We start from the raw sequence: 16752 nt of genomic DNA, 5'->3' as shown, positions 1-16752 counted from the left end.
TGAATGTCCTGTGAACATGAGCTGCATCTCACTGAAACAGTCCAACTAGAATAGAAGGAAAACTCAACAAAATCCCATAATTCTGCCTTGCCTGGAAATGTGTACGTAGGTGGGAATACCATACGCAGAGGCACCTTAAAGCGACTCTTGGTGGGGCCACCTTGTTTCTTCTCATTCTTTGTTTAATACATTTAAAAAATGCGCCTGTAATGCTCAGGCTTCCAGTTGCCCACTGCAAACTTACAAAAAATAGTGGAATTGTACAAGTGTAACTGAGGGCAACACTTGTAGAATCTGTACAATGATCATGTTCCAGGAGACAGACAGATGATGCGCTTGACATTCAAGTTCCAGCGTGAATCTGCAGGCATGCCAATTAGAAAAAACATCACTTTACTTGCAAACTGAACAAATTTGATGTGGAAGCCAGTGAGACCTGAATGTCCCAATATAATTAACTATGCATGGGTGCAGTCTGTTGCAGGATCAGTCCCTAAAATTACTGTAAACTACTGTAATTTCATTAGACAAATTTTGCCATTTATTCCTGGATTTCAGAGTCCCCTTTTCAAACAATTATGCCCTAACTGCTGACCGCACCTGCCATTCCTTTGTTGCAAGTGGCTTCAAACTGATTTGATAAAAAGAAATGAGTACTTGCATTTCCCATTGGTTTCAGAAGAACCTGTAAGGCCCATTAATCAATCTAAATTAAGATGAAGCATCTTCAGGTGATCAGATGGAGACCAAAAATAGTCCCCCTTTTCCATCCAAGAACACGCACGACTATTTCAATTAGATTAATTTCTAAAATTGGAAGGGATGAAAGGAGACCTGGCATAATTGGCTTTTTAGTTAATTGGAAGTTAGAAGCAGAATCAGCTCCATTAATTGTGCGTGATAAATTTGGTGGTGGTATTTACAAAGAGTGCCTGATATTTTAAAGTATTTCTTAATGAATCCTGTAATCTGCATCCCTCTCCTCTACCATGCACTGATAATTCCATCACAAAAGAAGACAGCAGCTGTATCAGTTAGATGGTAAGGCAGCTTCACCCCTGTGATTTCACTGATTTTCATGCTGTGTTTTAAGAATTGTCACTCCAGGCAACGTTGAGTTAGTGACATGCTAAACAATTTGGCAGGGATGTAAGCACCTCACAGCATGAACCTGCCCATCCATGATGACACTTAAAAACCAGAGCTGAGTGAATACAACAAAACAGCCCTTGTGAACGATCCTTTGACTTCCACGTGGTTCTTCACTTCCGCCATGTTTGTACTGCTTTTTGTTTGCTGTGGCTGTTCTTTGGGGGTGAAAGTCACCCCATGTGATGACATGCACATAAAAGGTGCATGTAATCTAATGTAATGTGACTTATATGGCTGACCACCTCTGTAGTGCCTGAACACCTGCCACACCTGAACACCTCGGGGGCAGGGATAGCTCAGTGGTTTGAGCATTGGTTTGCTAAAGCCAGGTGTCAAGGTTTTTTCCCCCACTTTGAACTTTAGGGTACAAAAAGTGGGGACCTGCATGAACACTTTTAAGCTTAATTACTAGCTTAAATCTGGTACACTGCCACCAGCCAGAATTTAGTATCTGGCACACTTTCTGTTCCCCCAAAACCTTCCCTGGGGAACCCAGACCCAAACCCCTTGGTTCTTAAAACAAGGAGAAATTAACCATCCCCCTCCTTTTTCCCCCAGACTTTCCCCTCCCTGGGTTGCCTTGAGAGGCTTCACACTGATCCAAACTCCTTGGATCTTAAAACAAGGAGGAATTAACCATCCCCCTTCCTTTCCCCCCACCAATCCCTGGTGAGTTCAGACTCAATCCCTTGGATTTTAAAACAAGGAAAAATCAATCAGGTTCTTAAAAAGAAAGCTTTTAATTAAAGAAAGAAAAGAAGTAAAAGTTATCTCTGTAAAATCAGAATGGAAAATGCTTTACAGGGTATTCAGAGTCATATAGACCAGAAGGATTCCCCCCCAGCCTTAGATTCAAAGTTACAGCAAACAGAGGTAAAAATCCTTCCAGCAAAAAGACACATTTACAAGTTAAGAAAACAAACATAAGACTAATCCACCTTGCCTGGCTACTACTTACAATTTTGAAACATGAAAGACTGATTCAGAAAGATTGGGAAAGCCTGGGTGTACGTCTGGTCCCTCTTAGCCCCAAGAGCGAACAATGAACAACACAAAAAGCACAAACAAAGACTTCCCTCCACCAAGATTTGAAAGTATCTTGTCCCCCCATTGGTCCTCTGGTCAGGTGTCAGCCAGGTTTACTGAGCTTCTTAACCCTTTACAGGTAAAAGAGACATTAACCCTTAACCCTCTGTTTATGACATCAGGGTTATGAGTTCAATCCTAGAGGGGGCCATTTCGGGACCTGGGGTAAAAATCTGTCTGGGGATTGGTCCTGCTTTGAGCAGGGGGTTAGACTAAATAACCTTCTGAGATCCCTTCCAACGCTGATATTCTATGATTCTGTGTAAAACCCATGGCAATAGTGAAGTACTTGAGTGGACTACATGGAGTCTCTGTCACATCTCCCCTTTTGGGGTCAAAACTCTGCTTGGGGGAGTGTTATAATTTGGGGTCTTGGTTGGTGTTTAGGGTATCTCTTGTGATGGCCCTTTACATAGTGGTGAATTTCACCTTGAATATGTGAACACTAGTATTTGCTCTTCAAAATGATGAGGGGGCTGGGGCACATGACTTATGAGGAGAGGCTGAGGGAACTGGTCTTATTTAATCTGCAGAAGAGTGAGGGGGGATTTGATAGCAGCCATCAGCGCTTATTTTATCTGCTACTCCAGAAATCTACCGGATCAGCTCATGTAGTCTTTCCTTACAGCCAAGTCTCTCGTGCTATGTCATGTGTTAAAGTAAAAGGCTTGAGAAAACACTTGACTGTGCCTTTTAACAATCCTTCTGTTGGACATAAGCTGCAGCGTTCCATTTATTAGAATTTTCTCTTCTTTCCTCCTTGGCTTCCTCTCCCCCTCCCCTGCCCCACCATGACAGATCCCTGTGGCAATAAAACCTTTTCAGCCTGAGGTGTTTGCCTTCGTTGTTCTCTTTTCTCTGACTGCCTTTTAGTTAATGTTCAGTTTGCTCATATATATATTCCATGGCTCTGCCTGTTTTCCCAGGAGATGCTAGACAATAACCTCCCACACTGCAGTTGAAGGGCTTTCTGAAAATGTATGTGAGGGGAATTAGGCAAAATGAGAACTAACTAATGCTAATTAATTCACAACCTTTGTATTATTCAACTACTCTACCTTGTTTAAAGAGTAGAAGCACCTCACATAATGCCAGTGCTCGGGTAATATTAATATTCCCTTCCTGTAGGTCTGACCAAGTTGCCTCACATTGCAGTGTTCACGCTCCCGGATGAAAAGGTCAGAACCTAGTGATATCTTAACAAGTTTTTCCTAGTTAACAATCAGAACAAAATGACGATAAAAATGGAGATGGTGACACTAGATGGTAATGAAAGATATCCGCTATCGTTTGTACAGAGAAGCTTTCCTCAAGAGGAAGAGAGATGCATAGATATAGGCCCAAATTCTCTCTGTGCCAGTATCTAGTTCTGACTTCCTGATTCCTTGGGCTGATCTGTGCCATCTCTGATCACAGCATAGCATAGGCCGCTCCAGCCTATCTGGCAACGGCCTCCAAGGAATCATATGTCATCTGGGGACAGATCGAGTACAGCATATTTCAGCCATAACCCACTTTACCACTGTCCTGCCCGCTTCATCAGAGCCAAATGTGGAGGAGTGGCGAAAGGGCTGGCTATGCCAGCTCTATGCCAGCTGAGAGGTCCCCCATAGGGAGAGAATTCTCAAATTGGCTGCTTTCTTGTCTCTTGGAGCTTCCAGAACAACATCAATTCAGAATGCAGGAGAGAATCTGGCCCATAAAATACATTTCTTTTCCATAGGCAAATTATTGTAGTAACAAACTCACTGATGGTGAACAGCAAAGAGTCCTGTGGCACCTTTTAGACTAACAGACGTATTGGAGCAAGAGCTTTCGTGGGTGAATACCCGCTTTGTTGGATGCAGGTCACATGGGGATGTATTCACCCACGAAAGCTCATGCTCCAATACGTCTGTTAGTCTATAAGATGCCAAAGGACTCTTCGCTACTTTTAGAGATCCAGACTAACACAACTACCCTTCTGATACTTGAAAAGCAAGTTTGCAAGAACAGTCATAAACACGACATATTTCTGACATCATTGCAAGGGCCATGGCATTCAATTAGGCAGAGCAGTGGGGCTGCAAAGGACCTTCAGCTTGTTTGCTATAATCTATTCAGTTTCTTAACACACATGATCTAAATTCTTCTGAATCTAATTAAATGTCTCACAGCACACTACTTCCGTTTAAAACACCCAACTCCTTACTGTTTTCCATAATATACCTATGGACTCGAAGGCAAGGCGTTAAGTCATAGGGCACTGGATTTGCAAAATCCGGTTATTACTATGTTCTGGCTGCACTGGCCAGGGAAACAGTATTAATGCCATCCTTAAACATGATCATTGCTAGAAAGGTGCTGACAGGGATTTCAGTAGTAATGATCCGCACAATTCTTGTAATTCAGTAACAATTCTTCTTTAACCTATCATTCTATCAAACAATCCCCAAAGCCATTTAGAACAGAAATAACTCATGCACACCTGCCCAGTTAGGAGCAGAGCTAGGTGAAATATGGATTTTTTTTGTTTGCTGACAATTCCAAAATATAAATGAGAAAATAAATTGTTACAGCTCAAACTGAAAATGAAATTTTCTGACAAACTGAAAAATAAAATAGTTTTGGATCAAACAACACATTTCATTTTGATTTTGGGCATTATTGTACTTTAAAAAAAAAGAAACCCTAAAATTAAAAGAAATTGCAAAACAAAGTTATATTAAATAAAAAAATTGAAATGTTTTGATTTGAAAAATTGAAACGTTTTGATGGGTTTGGGGTTTTTTTTTCACTGAGTCCCTTTGGTGAAATCGATGTGAATACGTGAACTTTTTCAGCATTATCAAATCTGCATTGTTTGCTGGAAAAAGTTATAGTCAAAACATTTCATCTCGCTTTAGTTAGGAGTTCATAGGAGCAACAATGATATCAACTCCCCATACCAGTGCCTTACCACCTCCCTCTCAAAGGAGTCAGGCCATATGGAACAAGTCTCTGTGCAAGTGAAGTGGAATCATCCTATGAAAATTTGCCAGGAGTTGATGCTACTTAAACCAGCCGTTACTCTCATACGTGCCTTGGCAAAACCAGTGCCCCAGTAACTTGGAATTCAAATGGAAGAATTTCTTTGGGTTCAGAGTGCTGAGAGTGGGATTGTGCCCCATGGCATCCTGGCTATTTCTTAATATGGTTAGAATTTCCATTCCTCTCATTTCCCTGGCATTGTCCTGTGTGAGTGTGTGTGGTAGGGTACTGGGCAGCTCTCTGGCCACTGTTTTTTTTCTTCTTTGGTTTATACCACTGCCTAATGCTGATCTCTAAAGCCATTTTAAGTCTCTCTTCACACTTAAGACCAGTTAAGTCTCCCATTAGAGTTCTTTTTTCCATACATTGTGTACAGTGAAGAGATCAAATGTCTCAATGCAGATTGTTACCAGGTTATGTTCCATTAAAATTACAATAGTCAGTATCGCACAGTGATGCTTAGCAGGAAGGGGTTTTGTGGTTTAAACTACTAACTAACATCGGGCCAAAAGAACTTCGCAGAAAGGGCCCAATTCTTCACTGCCAATTGTGTGGTGCTTATTCCCACTGAAGTCAATAGTTTTGCCTGGGTAAGCTGTCCTGGCATGTGAAATTGGACATATTTGCCCAGATAAATCTTTTGATGATCCACAGAGTGGCTTTCAGGTCACTGTAAACCCATCTTATTTTAAAGTACAATTTCACTATTTATTTAGCATAAAACATAATTGATTTAAACCATTTATGACTCAGGAATACAGTCACTTCTGCACTGGATTGTGATCTTGCAATCTGCTCTGAGTTAAGGAGCAGTGCATGGCTGCATTGGTCCAGAAGCAGAGAAAGGATCAAACTGTGATTGAGATTTTGATCCTGCTTCCTCCTTGCTCAATGGGAGATGTAATCTGCAACACCCTAAACCTGGTGACCTCTCTCTGAGTCACACTCTTACCTCCCAGGCTGCTCCAGGGACTATGCAGCAAGACACCGGACAGGCTGTAAAACTACAATCTAGCGCTTAATATTCTGTTCCTCTTTTTCTCTGCTTGCTACATGAGCTTGCCGTGATATTCTCCAGGCTCTATTAAGTGAAGAACGTTCAGTCGAATGTAACTTACTGTACGTGTTTGTGTCTCTTTCAGCCTGGTAAAGTTTTGGACAGTGCTTTCCCAAGAGGTGTGATGAGAAATGGCTTTAGGAAACAACACCCAGCGAAGTTATTCTATCATCCCATGTTTCATCTTTGTCGAGGTGAGTGCACTGCACAGATGCTGCAGAAGTTTGTGTCATGCTGTGATGAAGCTGGGACAAAAACAGCTGAACTCCTGTAAGACTGAAGAGTAGCACGTCAGCAGTTGTGCAATGTATCCTGTTTTGATAAAGAAATGACAAGGATTGTCTATCACACATGAACACAGCTTGCTTATTTAACAAGGCATCAGGGCCAAATTGGTCTCGTATTACTGTGATGCAGTAGGGACTGTCTGTGTGGGGAGTGGGAGAGCAGGGGAGGACTTTAGGGGATGGACGATGCCAGGGCCTGTAACCTGAGCTAGGTAAGGGAGGGGAAAGGTCAACACCTTTGCCCGGGAAGAGGACAAAGGAAGGGAGCGGCAGGAGGGAAGCAGTTTGAGTTTGGGCTTGGGGCTGTGTGGGGGCTGTGTGGGCGGAATTCAGGGTATCCTAGCTAGGATCCAAGCACCCTGAAAGCCCAGAAGGACTCGGTGGAGGGGTCTGCAAGCTCTGCTGTAACCTGTGTTCCTGTTGTCCAATAAACCTTCTGTTTTACTGGCTGGCTAAGAGTCATTGTGGGTCCCAGGAAGAGGGGTGCAGGGCCGGACTCCCCCACACTCCGTGACAACTGGTGGCAGCGGTGGGATATACTGCACCCCGTGGATGGCACTTCCTGCAGTAAGTGACTGGGGAGCAGTAAAAGGAAGGGTTGATTAACCCCTGGGAGTGTGTGCCCAGTGAGAAGGACTTTGCAGTAACAGGGTCCCCCGGGGGATTGGAGCGAGCGGTCCCAGGGGCGGAGGAGTCTACAGCTCGACCCTGGCAGAGAGGTGGTGACCTCAAGAAGGGCTGGTGCACTAGGGGTCCCCCTGGAAACCGTGGGGAGCGGCGAGCACCCCGGCCTGTGAGTGGTCAGCAGGAAGATGTATGCCAAGCGGCGCAAATGTGACCTGGTGGAGCTGTGCAAGCAGAGGGGGCTGCACCCAGGGAGGCTCAGCAAGGACCAGCTGATTGCCCAGCTGGAGCAGGGAGACCGCATGAATGAACGGAGCCCTGTCTCTGAGGGAAGCAGCCGGGCAGATGCAGCGCAGGCACCAGTGTCTGTCCCCGCTGGGAGTGGTCAGCTGGCGGACGAGGGCTTCCCGAGACCCCCCCTTCCTAGGCCTAGGGGAAGGGCGGGGAGGAGCCCAGTGTATACCGAGGGCACCGTGACACCCCCGGCCAGCAGGGGATCCTCCCGGCGAAGCCCCCCCCCAGCAGGGGATCCTCCCGGCAATGCTCGGCATCCGTGGAGCGGACACGGCTGGAATATGAAAGGGAGAAGCTCGAGTTAAAGAGGCAAAAGCTGGAGGAGAAGGTGAAACAGCGTAAACATGAGAACCAGCGCCAGTGTGAGTGGGAGGAGGAGAACCAGCGTAAACATGAGGAGAACCAGCGCCAGCGTGAGTGGGAGGAGAAGGAGAACCAGCGTAAACATGAGCGGGAGGAGAAGGAGAAACAGCGTAAACATGAGCTGGACCTGGCCTAGCTGAGGAGAAGTGAGGCCCCGGCTGCGGTGAGTGAGGGGGGACCCAAGCCTACAAAGAGCTTTGATAAGCACTTGCTGCCCCGGCGTAAGGAGGGGGAGGACATAGATACCTTCCTGACGGCTTTTGAGAATGCCTGCGAGCTGCACAGGGTTGACACTGCAGACAGGATCGCAGTTCTCACCCCCTTATTGGACTCCGCAGCCATGGAGGTGTACAGCCGACTGAAAGGGGCGTAGGCAGGGGACTACAAACTGTTCAAACAGGCCCTCCTCCGCGAGTTTGGGCTGACTCCTGAGATGTACCGGAAAAAGTTCCGGAGCCAGCGTAAAACCCGTGAGATCACATACCTACAACTGGTCAACCGGGCGCAGGGGTATGCCCGCAAGTGGACAGCTGGGGCCCAAACTAAAGAGGACCTGCTTGACCTATTCATACTGGAGCACCTGTACGAGCAGTGCCCGTCTGACTTGAGGCTGTGGTTGATGGACCAGAAGCCGGAGAACCCACAGCACGCAGGCCAGCTGGCTGACCAATTTGTGGACAGTCGGGCAGGGGATGGCAGGGAGGAGTCTCGAAGAAGCAAGCCTGCCTCAACGCAGAGAGAGAGTCATCATGGGACCTCCCAGTGGGGTCCTATGGAGAACCCCCCCCAAAGGGGAACATCCAGCGGCAGGTCCCTCCGACCCACTCAAGGGGACCCACGAGACATGGGCTGCTATCGCTGTGGCCAACGAGGTCACATACGGGGCCAGTGCCCCAAGCTCAGGGACAGACCAAGCAGACCCAACCTGCAGAGAGTGGACTGGGTAAAAACCCAATCGGAGGAGGGGCTACATTCCCAGGAAAGGGGGGCTGGCAACTTACCACCTGTGGATGCTCCAGGCTCCGGGTTTTTGGTTTACCGGGTGGGCGCGGGGCTGCCCCTCCGGAAGGAGTGCATTGTTTCCCTGGAGGTAGATGGGAGGAAGGTCATTGGGTACTGGGACGCAGAGGTGACGCTGGCCCGGCCCGAGGTGGTGGCCTCAGATCGGATGGTGCCCGACACCTACCTGACCCTGATGGGCGTGGGCGGAACCCCATTCAAGGTGCCCGTGGCAAGGGTACACCTGAAATGGGGGGCCAAGGAGGGCCCCAAGGATGTGGGGGTACACCGATATTTGCCCACTGATGTGTTAATGGGAGGGGACCTCGAGGACTGGCCTAGTAACACCCAGAGTGCCCTGGTCGTGACTCGTAGTCAGAGTCGGCAAAGGGCACTGCACCCCGACAACGGGGAAGGTACTCGACCCGAGGTGCAGGACCCTAACCCAGGGAGCGGGGAACGCCCAGGGGCATGGTTCAGAGAGGCTGCGGTCTCAGACCCAGCCAGCAAGAGAGAGCCGATCCCCATCCCTGTCCCAGCTGCTGAGTTCCAGGCCGAGTTGCAGAAAGATCCTTCCTTGTGGAAGCACAGGGACCGGGCTGACCTTAGTGTGGTACAGACCATGAGGAGAGGTTGCAAGGAGATGTTCCTGTGGGAGAAGGGGTTCCTGTACCGAGAATGGGCTCCCCCAGGGGAAGTAGAGTCATGGGGGATCAGGAGGCAGCTGGTGGTTCCCCAGAAGTTTCGTCACAAGCTGCCGTACCTGGCCCATGACATCCCTCTCGCAGGGCACCAGGGAATCCGACCCACCAGAACTTTTACTGGCCTGGGGTCTTTACCCATGTCCGACAGTACTGCCAATCCTGTGACCCCTGCCAGAGGGTGGGGAAGGCCCGGGACAAGGGGAAAGCGGCTTTGAGGCCTTTACCCATCATAGAAGAACCTTTCCAGAAGGTGGCCATGGACATAGTGGGACCCCTCAGCAAGATGACCCGGTCAGGGAAGAAATACATCCTGGTGGTGGTGGATTTTGCCACTCGCTACCCCGAGGCGGTGGCCTTGTCCTCTATCGAAGCAGACACAGTGGCAGATGCGCTGCTGACAATTTTCAGCCGGGTGGCGTTCCCCAAGGAGGTCTTAACGGACCAGGGGTCCAACTTCATGTCGGCCCTGCTCCGGTCCTTATGGCAGAAATGTGGGGTCCAGCACAACTGGGCCTCAGCGTATCACCCCCAGTCCAACGGGCTGGTAGAAAGGTTCAACGGGACGCTGAAGATGATGCTAAAAACATTTATGAATCAGCACCCACAGGATTGGGACAAGTATTTACCTCACCTGCTGTTCGTGTACAGGGAGGTGCCCCAGGAATCTACCGGGTTTTCACCTTTCGAACTGTTGTATGGAAGGCGGGTAAGGGGGCCCCTAGACCTGATGAGGGACGAATGGGAGGGGAAGGCCTCTCCCGAGGGAGAGTCAGTGGTGGAGTATGTCCTGACCTTCCGGGAAAGACTGGCCGAGCTCATGGGCCTGGCCAGGGAGAATCTGGCCCGAGCCCAGAGGAGGCAGAAGGTCTGGTATGACCGCACGGCACGGGCCCGTGCCTTCGCCACCGGAGATCAGGTGATGGTTCTCATCCCCGTGAGGAGAAACAAACTCCAGGCCGCCTGGGAAGGGCCCTTCAAGGTTATCAAGCAACTGAATGAGGTAAACTATGTGGTGGAGCTGTCAGACCGGGTCACATCCCCATATAAGATGCTCCCCTTTTCGGGTCACTGGTAAAACTGCCCAGAATCTTGAAAGGGAGGTCAGGGACATGCTGGCTTTGGGGGTGATCCAGCCGTCTTCCAGCCCTTGGGCCTCGCCAGTGGTGCTGGTTCCCAAGAAGGATGGGTCAATCCGGTTCTGTGTGGACTATCGAAAGCTCAATGCCATCACCGTATCTGATGCCTACCCTATGCCCAGGCCTGACGAGCTCCTAGACAAGCTGGGAGGTGCTCGGTACCTCACCACTATGAATCTTACCAAAGGCTACTGGCAAGTGCCGCTGGACGCAGATGCCAGGCTGAAATCGGCCATTATCACCCCTCTGGGGCTCTATGAGTTTCTGACCCTGCCCTTTGGCCTCAAGGGAGCACCGGCCACCTTCCAGTGCCTGGTGGATCAGCTACTGAGGGGGATGGAGAGTTTTGCCGTGGCGTATATTGACGACATCTGCGTCTTCAGCCAGACCTGGGAGGACCACATGTCTCAGGTTAAACAAGTCCTGGAACGACTCCGAAAGGCTGGGTTAACAGTAAAGGCTGAGAAGTGCAAGGTGGGAATGGCTGAAGTATCTTACCTGGGCCATCGGGTGGGGAGCGGCTGCCTGAAGCCGGAACCAGCCAAGGTGGAGGTGATCAGAGACTGGCCTGCTCCCCAAACCAAAAAGCAGGTCCAGGCCTTTATTGGGATGGCGGGGTACTATTGAAGGTTCGTGCCCCACTTTAGTGCCATAGCCGGCCCCATCACTGAACTGTGCAAAAAGGGGAAGCCAGACAAGGTGATCTGGACTGAGCAGTGCCAGGAGGCTTTCCAAGGTGATCTGGACTGAGGCTCTGGTTAGCGGCCCAGTTCTGGCAAACCCAGATTTTGACAAACCCTTTATGTTGTTCACCAATGCCTCAGACACGGGACTGGGGGCAGTGTTAATGCAGGAGGATGAAAAGGAGGAGAGACACCCCATCGTGTACCTGAGTAAGAAGCTGCTACCCCAGGAACAAAGCTACGCGGCCATCGAGAAGGAATGCCTGGCCATGGTATGGGCGCTTAAGAAGCTAGAGCCATATCTCTTTGGGCAACACTTCACCGTGTATACCGACCACTCTCCCCTGACCTGGCTGCACCAGATGAAAGGAGCCAAGCTCCTGAGGTGGAGCCTTCGCCTGCAGGACTATGACATGGACGTGGTCCATGTGAAGGGAAGTGCCAACCTGACAGCGGATGCGTTGTCCCGGAGAGGGGACCCTGAACTTCCCCAGGTCACTGGGCAGAGTGACCCTGCTCAGTTCAGTCTCGAAGGGGGGAGAGATGTGATGCAGTAGGGACTGTCTGTGTGGGGAGTGGGAGAGCAGGGGAGGACTTTAGGGGATGGACGATGCCAGGGCCTGTAACCTGAGCTAGGTAAGGGAGGGGAAAGTTCAACACCTTTGCCCGGGAAGGGGACAAAGGAAGGGAGCGGCAGGAGGGAAGCAGTTTGAGTTTGGGCTTGGGGCTGTGTGGGCAGAATTCAGGGTATCCTAGCTAGGATCCAAGCACCCTGAAAGCCCAGAAGGACTCGGTGGAGGGGTCCTGACTGTGCCTGCAAGCTCTGCTGTAACCTGTGTTCCTGTTGTCCAATAAACCTTCTGTTTTACTGGCTGGCTAAGAGTCATTGTGGGTCCCAGGAAGAGGGCTGCAGGGCCGGACTCCCCCACACTCCATGACAATTACAATCCCACAATGGGGTATGAGCAGATCCCTCATCCCTCCCTTACCACTCTATATAGGTTTGTCAGACTTGAGATGTAGGTGCAGAAGAATAAGCAGGTGCTGCATTCTCAATGAGTCCATCCCTGAAGCAGGTGAGCAGGGACTAGAGGGAGTGTGGGCTCTCCCTGCCCAACTCGCTGGCTAGCATAGCTGATCTAGGAGGGAGTATCATCATTTATTGCTGTTAGTGGCCACTGCCCTCTGGAGCAAGAAGAAAGTGAGGGAAGAATTGTTATTTATAGGGGTGTCTCTGGGACATACAGACCCTAGAGCTACCCCAGGCTGATGCAACATAGGCACCAGCCTGTGCTCAGGGGAGTGTATTAATTCTCAGTCTAGCCCAGCTTAGACTGAGAGGCCAGTTGTTCAACTCTTACTACAATCAGTGAGCATTCAGTCAGATGAATGGTCCAGTGGGAGTGTAGTGAGGTGCTTCTCCTGTTTAAACATGGTGGTGGAGTCAGATGATACAACAGTTGTGAGTTAACTAATGTTTAAGAGAAGCCAACAACCAGGGTCTTTGTTTGCTGGGTATGGAGTTGGTTTTTCTTTATCAGCCTGGCAGGTTTATTTATTCTTTATGGGTCATTTATTCACTCTAGTGAGTTTGTTTCCTGTTACGATCAAAATAAATGAATACAAAAACCTCTCATTTTCTCCCCCTACTAGGAGGTAGGAAACATCTCAACCTGCGGATCTGGATTTGGGTTATTTTTCAAGGAAACTTTGGTCAGAAGTTTGTCTGGTGAGAGCTATACGGTTAAGGAGTCATAGGTATCCACCTATTGCTGCATAATCCATACCCCCACACCTGTTGTCCCTTAATCCTGAATTGTAAAATTAACATTGTGGGCCAGATTGTGACTAGATCTGTGAGGGTCACAGGGGCAGGAGTGAGGGAGTAGGGCACAAGAAGAACCTATTGGAAAGGGCTAGAAGGCCTAGTCACAGTCTTGGTCTTTGTGTTCTGTGGGACTGATCCAACTCCCACTGAAGTCAATGGAGGGACGTTCCATTTGCACAGAACCAGGGCCTTTGTTTGCTGGGTATGGATTTTGTCTGAGGCCCCATGCAAGCAAGGAGGCTTGCTGTCCATAGTGCAAGGATAGTAACCTCTACAAAAGGGAGATAGGATATCTAGAGCATGTGATTGTAATAGGTACCTCTCTTGGCCTCACACATCCAGCACTGTGCCTGCTCCCGCTAAGGGAGAGCTTCTTTGCACCCACTCTCCATCTTCTGTTTCTCAGAGGTTGCCCTGAGAGTGCAATCAGTTTCTCTGTGGGCCTGATCCAAAGCCCATTGAAGTCAGGGAGAGTCGTCTTATTGCCTTGAATGAGCTTTGGTTTTCCACTCTCATCAACAGAAATCAGACTGGCTGAAGAAAGTACTAGTTGTATAGGTATGGGATATAATCACATGGGCCAAGGCAGATTAACCAGTTGTTATGGGAAAATGTTGCAAAACCATTGTAGAAACAGAGTAGTACCTCTCAAGAGGTGGAATTATAGCAGACAGCTATATCTAGTGAATAGTTTAAGGCAACTGACCCTCAGTTGTGTCTTACTGTTGCCCTTAGGGATTTATCACTGACGTAATACCCACATTTTCAAGGAATATAGGTCTCTGTCTCCTGTGGAAACCAGACCAAATTTCTTAGGTAACCTCAAAACTAGGAAAGGACAGAAATCCATACCTCATCATTTCATTCATCCCCCAGACCACTTTTTTTTTCCAAATGTGCATAAGAAATACCAGAAAGGTGTGAAATAAGATGTTTCAAATTTATAGCCTGAATCATCTCTGAAGAATTTTAGCCCTCTAATGTGTGATTGATAAGTCTGAGGGTAGTGGAGTCAACGGAGTTACAAATTGGCATGTAGACAAGGCTGACATGAACATGAAAATGAATCAAGTGCCAAGAGGAAGGGAAGATCATTGTTCACTGCCTAAGCATACTTCCCCTGTCCTTTGGCATGCTAGATGTGATGATAACAGTCAATTTTTATTAAGAAGCAGACGTAAAGACAGAGAGCCAGTGTTAAAATGGATGTTCCCTGTGCTGGCGTTGGGTAATGCCAGCTCTTCCCATGGACTATGCTTCATCTTTTACTCATGTTACTATTTGCCTTTCTGGAAAAGTGATGTGGATTGTCCATATCCAGCGCAGCAGAATTGGAATCTGAAGGTTATTTATATTTATCCCAAGTAGTGTAGATCTAACCAGCGCTTAGAATTCGATTTCCCACTGGGAAGGCAGAGTAGATGGACAGCAGCCCACTCTGAGAAGCCACTACAACTCTGAATAAGTTTCACTGAAAGTGTTTTGCTTTTCAAGCTGCTAGTAGTCTGTTGGTTGCTGGTGGGCATTTCAAATGTGCCTTCAAGGGGCTACGCTTCATGATAAGCTCTATATTAGTTAGTTGTTGTAGCACCGGGCCCCATGTCAGTAATTTCATAGTATCTCTGAACCAGTGATTCTCAGCATTTCTTGGTGACTTGAGGAAAGTTGGCTGATTCCATGGGGCTCCTCCTCCTGCTTGTTTCCAGCTGCGAAATCACATTGAGGACAGCTAGAAACACATTGTGTGATTTCCTAATAGTTCTTTTCCATGTTTAGCAATTGCTGATAAAACAGTGGTGTTATGTGATCACAAATGAGAGGAGAGATGGCCCACATCCGTATTATCATCATTGATATTCCTGCGTTGCCAAGGGAGATGGTGGAATCTCCACCTTAGAGGTTTTTAAGGTCAGGGCTGACAAAGCCCTGGCTGGGATGATTTAATTGGGGATTGGTCCTGCTCTGAGCAGGGGGTTGGACTAGATGATCTCCTGAGGTCTCTCTAACCCTAATCTTCTGTAATTCTACGTTGAAACTAGAGCCCCCAACTGAAGTTGGGGCCTGTGTTAAGTGCTGCACAGACACAGTAAGAGCCCCAGCTTGGAAGAACTTACAGTCAAATAGGCAAGGCAGATGCAGGGAAGAGGAAACAGAGTGTCAGAGGGATTAAACGGTTTGCCTGAGGTCACACATCAGCTCAGTGGCAGAGCCAGGAAGAGAACCCAGGTTTCCTGTGTCCTAACTGAGAGGCCTATCCACTGGATCCCACTGCCTTTCTCACTGACCTTCCTAATAAGGTTTTGTCCACTCACTGATAAAGTTTAAACACCTTGCCCTAAAACTTATTTTCAATTCCCGGCTCAGCTGAGCACCAAAATATCATGCCAAAACATTGTGGGTGGCGGCCGGTTGGGGGGACCTGGGCCCTCCCTGCTCCACCGGGTCCCTCCACAAGCCCCGTCACAGTCCTTTCCAGTGGGATTCTATAATTCTGCTCTACAGTGCTCTCAGGTTTAGACGAGCTTAAGACTGAATATGAAAGTATAGGACACACACAGTTCTGATATTTTAAATATCATCCTGCTTATGATGATATTTGACAGTTTTTTTAATAATTCCGATGGTTATTCAGACTTCCATTTTCTTAATCTTATTTTTCTCCACTCAGCTCACTTATCTTAGCAGTTAGTTATTATAAAACCTGACCTGAAGGTGAATGGCTCATTGTAAGGACTTTCCCCCTGGGCTGACTTTTCCAAATTCCTTTATACATTCAAATGTGGACATTTAAATAAAGAGGTAACATGCAACATCTAATCTGTAATGACAGAAATGTTAAATCAACATTTCACTTCCTAATTAGAAAAGCTATGTACATTACAGGCTAAAGAAGACTTGATTAAAATAATTCTCACTCACTTATCAAATCAATGTCTGTGTCTAAAATATTCAAGGCAGGTCTCTTGATCGTTCCTTTTTATTGTGTTGTATCAGATATAATTATGTTTTGCAATGCAGTGCAGCATATATCTCCAAATATTATACGACGGGAACTGCCATGATTATTTATTATTGGCGGGGAGGGATAGCTCAGTGTTTTGAGCTTTGGCCTGCTAAACCCAGGGTTGAGAATTCAATCCTTGAGGGGGCCATTTAGGAATTTGAGGATTTAGTTGGGGATTTGTTCTGCTTTGGTTTGGACTAGATGACTTCCTGAGGTCCCTTCCAACCTTGATATTCTACATTAGATGTTATGTTATATACATACTCAAAACATATGGGAAATAAAGAGGTGTGTTCACTCTTGTGTATGCAAATCTTGATGGTACTGATCAATTTTTATTTAAGAAAGAGGTAGGGAATACTTAATGTGTCTCAGGTTTTCTGTGTTGCTTGCTAATGCTGGACCCCTGGGGCTGGTTGCCACCAGTGTAAATTAGAGTAGCCCCCAGGATGCTATAGTCCAGCACTTGGGGGGGCAGACGGTGCACAGAGGCTGTAATGGGAGCAGGGCAGTGCAAAGATCGGTT

At 47.8% G+C, this 16752-nt stretch overlaps 1 protein-coding gene across 3 annotated transcripts in view; it reads left to right on the top strand.

Moving 5' to 3' along the window:
- The window catches only part of PLPPR1 (phospholipid phosphatase related 1), a 199892-nt gene that overhangs the window by 70240 nt on the left and 112900 nt on the right, over nt 1-16752 (top strand). For all 3 annotated transcript variants that reach the window (XM_030567865.1, XM_030567864.1, XM_030567866.1), the window contains exon 2: nt 6390-6498. In XM_030567865.1, the coding sequence (XP_030423725.1) occupies nt 6436-6498 (63 nt within the window). In that variant the 5' untranslated portion in view covers nt 6390-6435. The remainder of the gene's footprint in view (nt 1-6389; nt 6499-16752) is intronic.

The sequence above is a fragment of the Gopherus evgoodei genome, chromosome 6, assembly GCF_007399415.2.
Source record: "Gopherus evgoodei ecotype Sinaloan lineage chromosome 6, rGopEvg1_v1.p, whole genome shotgun sequence".
NCBI classification, from domain to species: Eukaryota; Metazoa; Chordata; order Testudines; family Testudinidae; genus Gopherus; species Gopherus evgoodei.
This window is presented reverse-complemented; position numbering and strand designations above follow the sequence as displayed.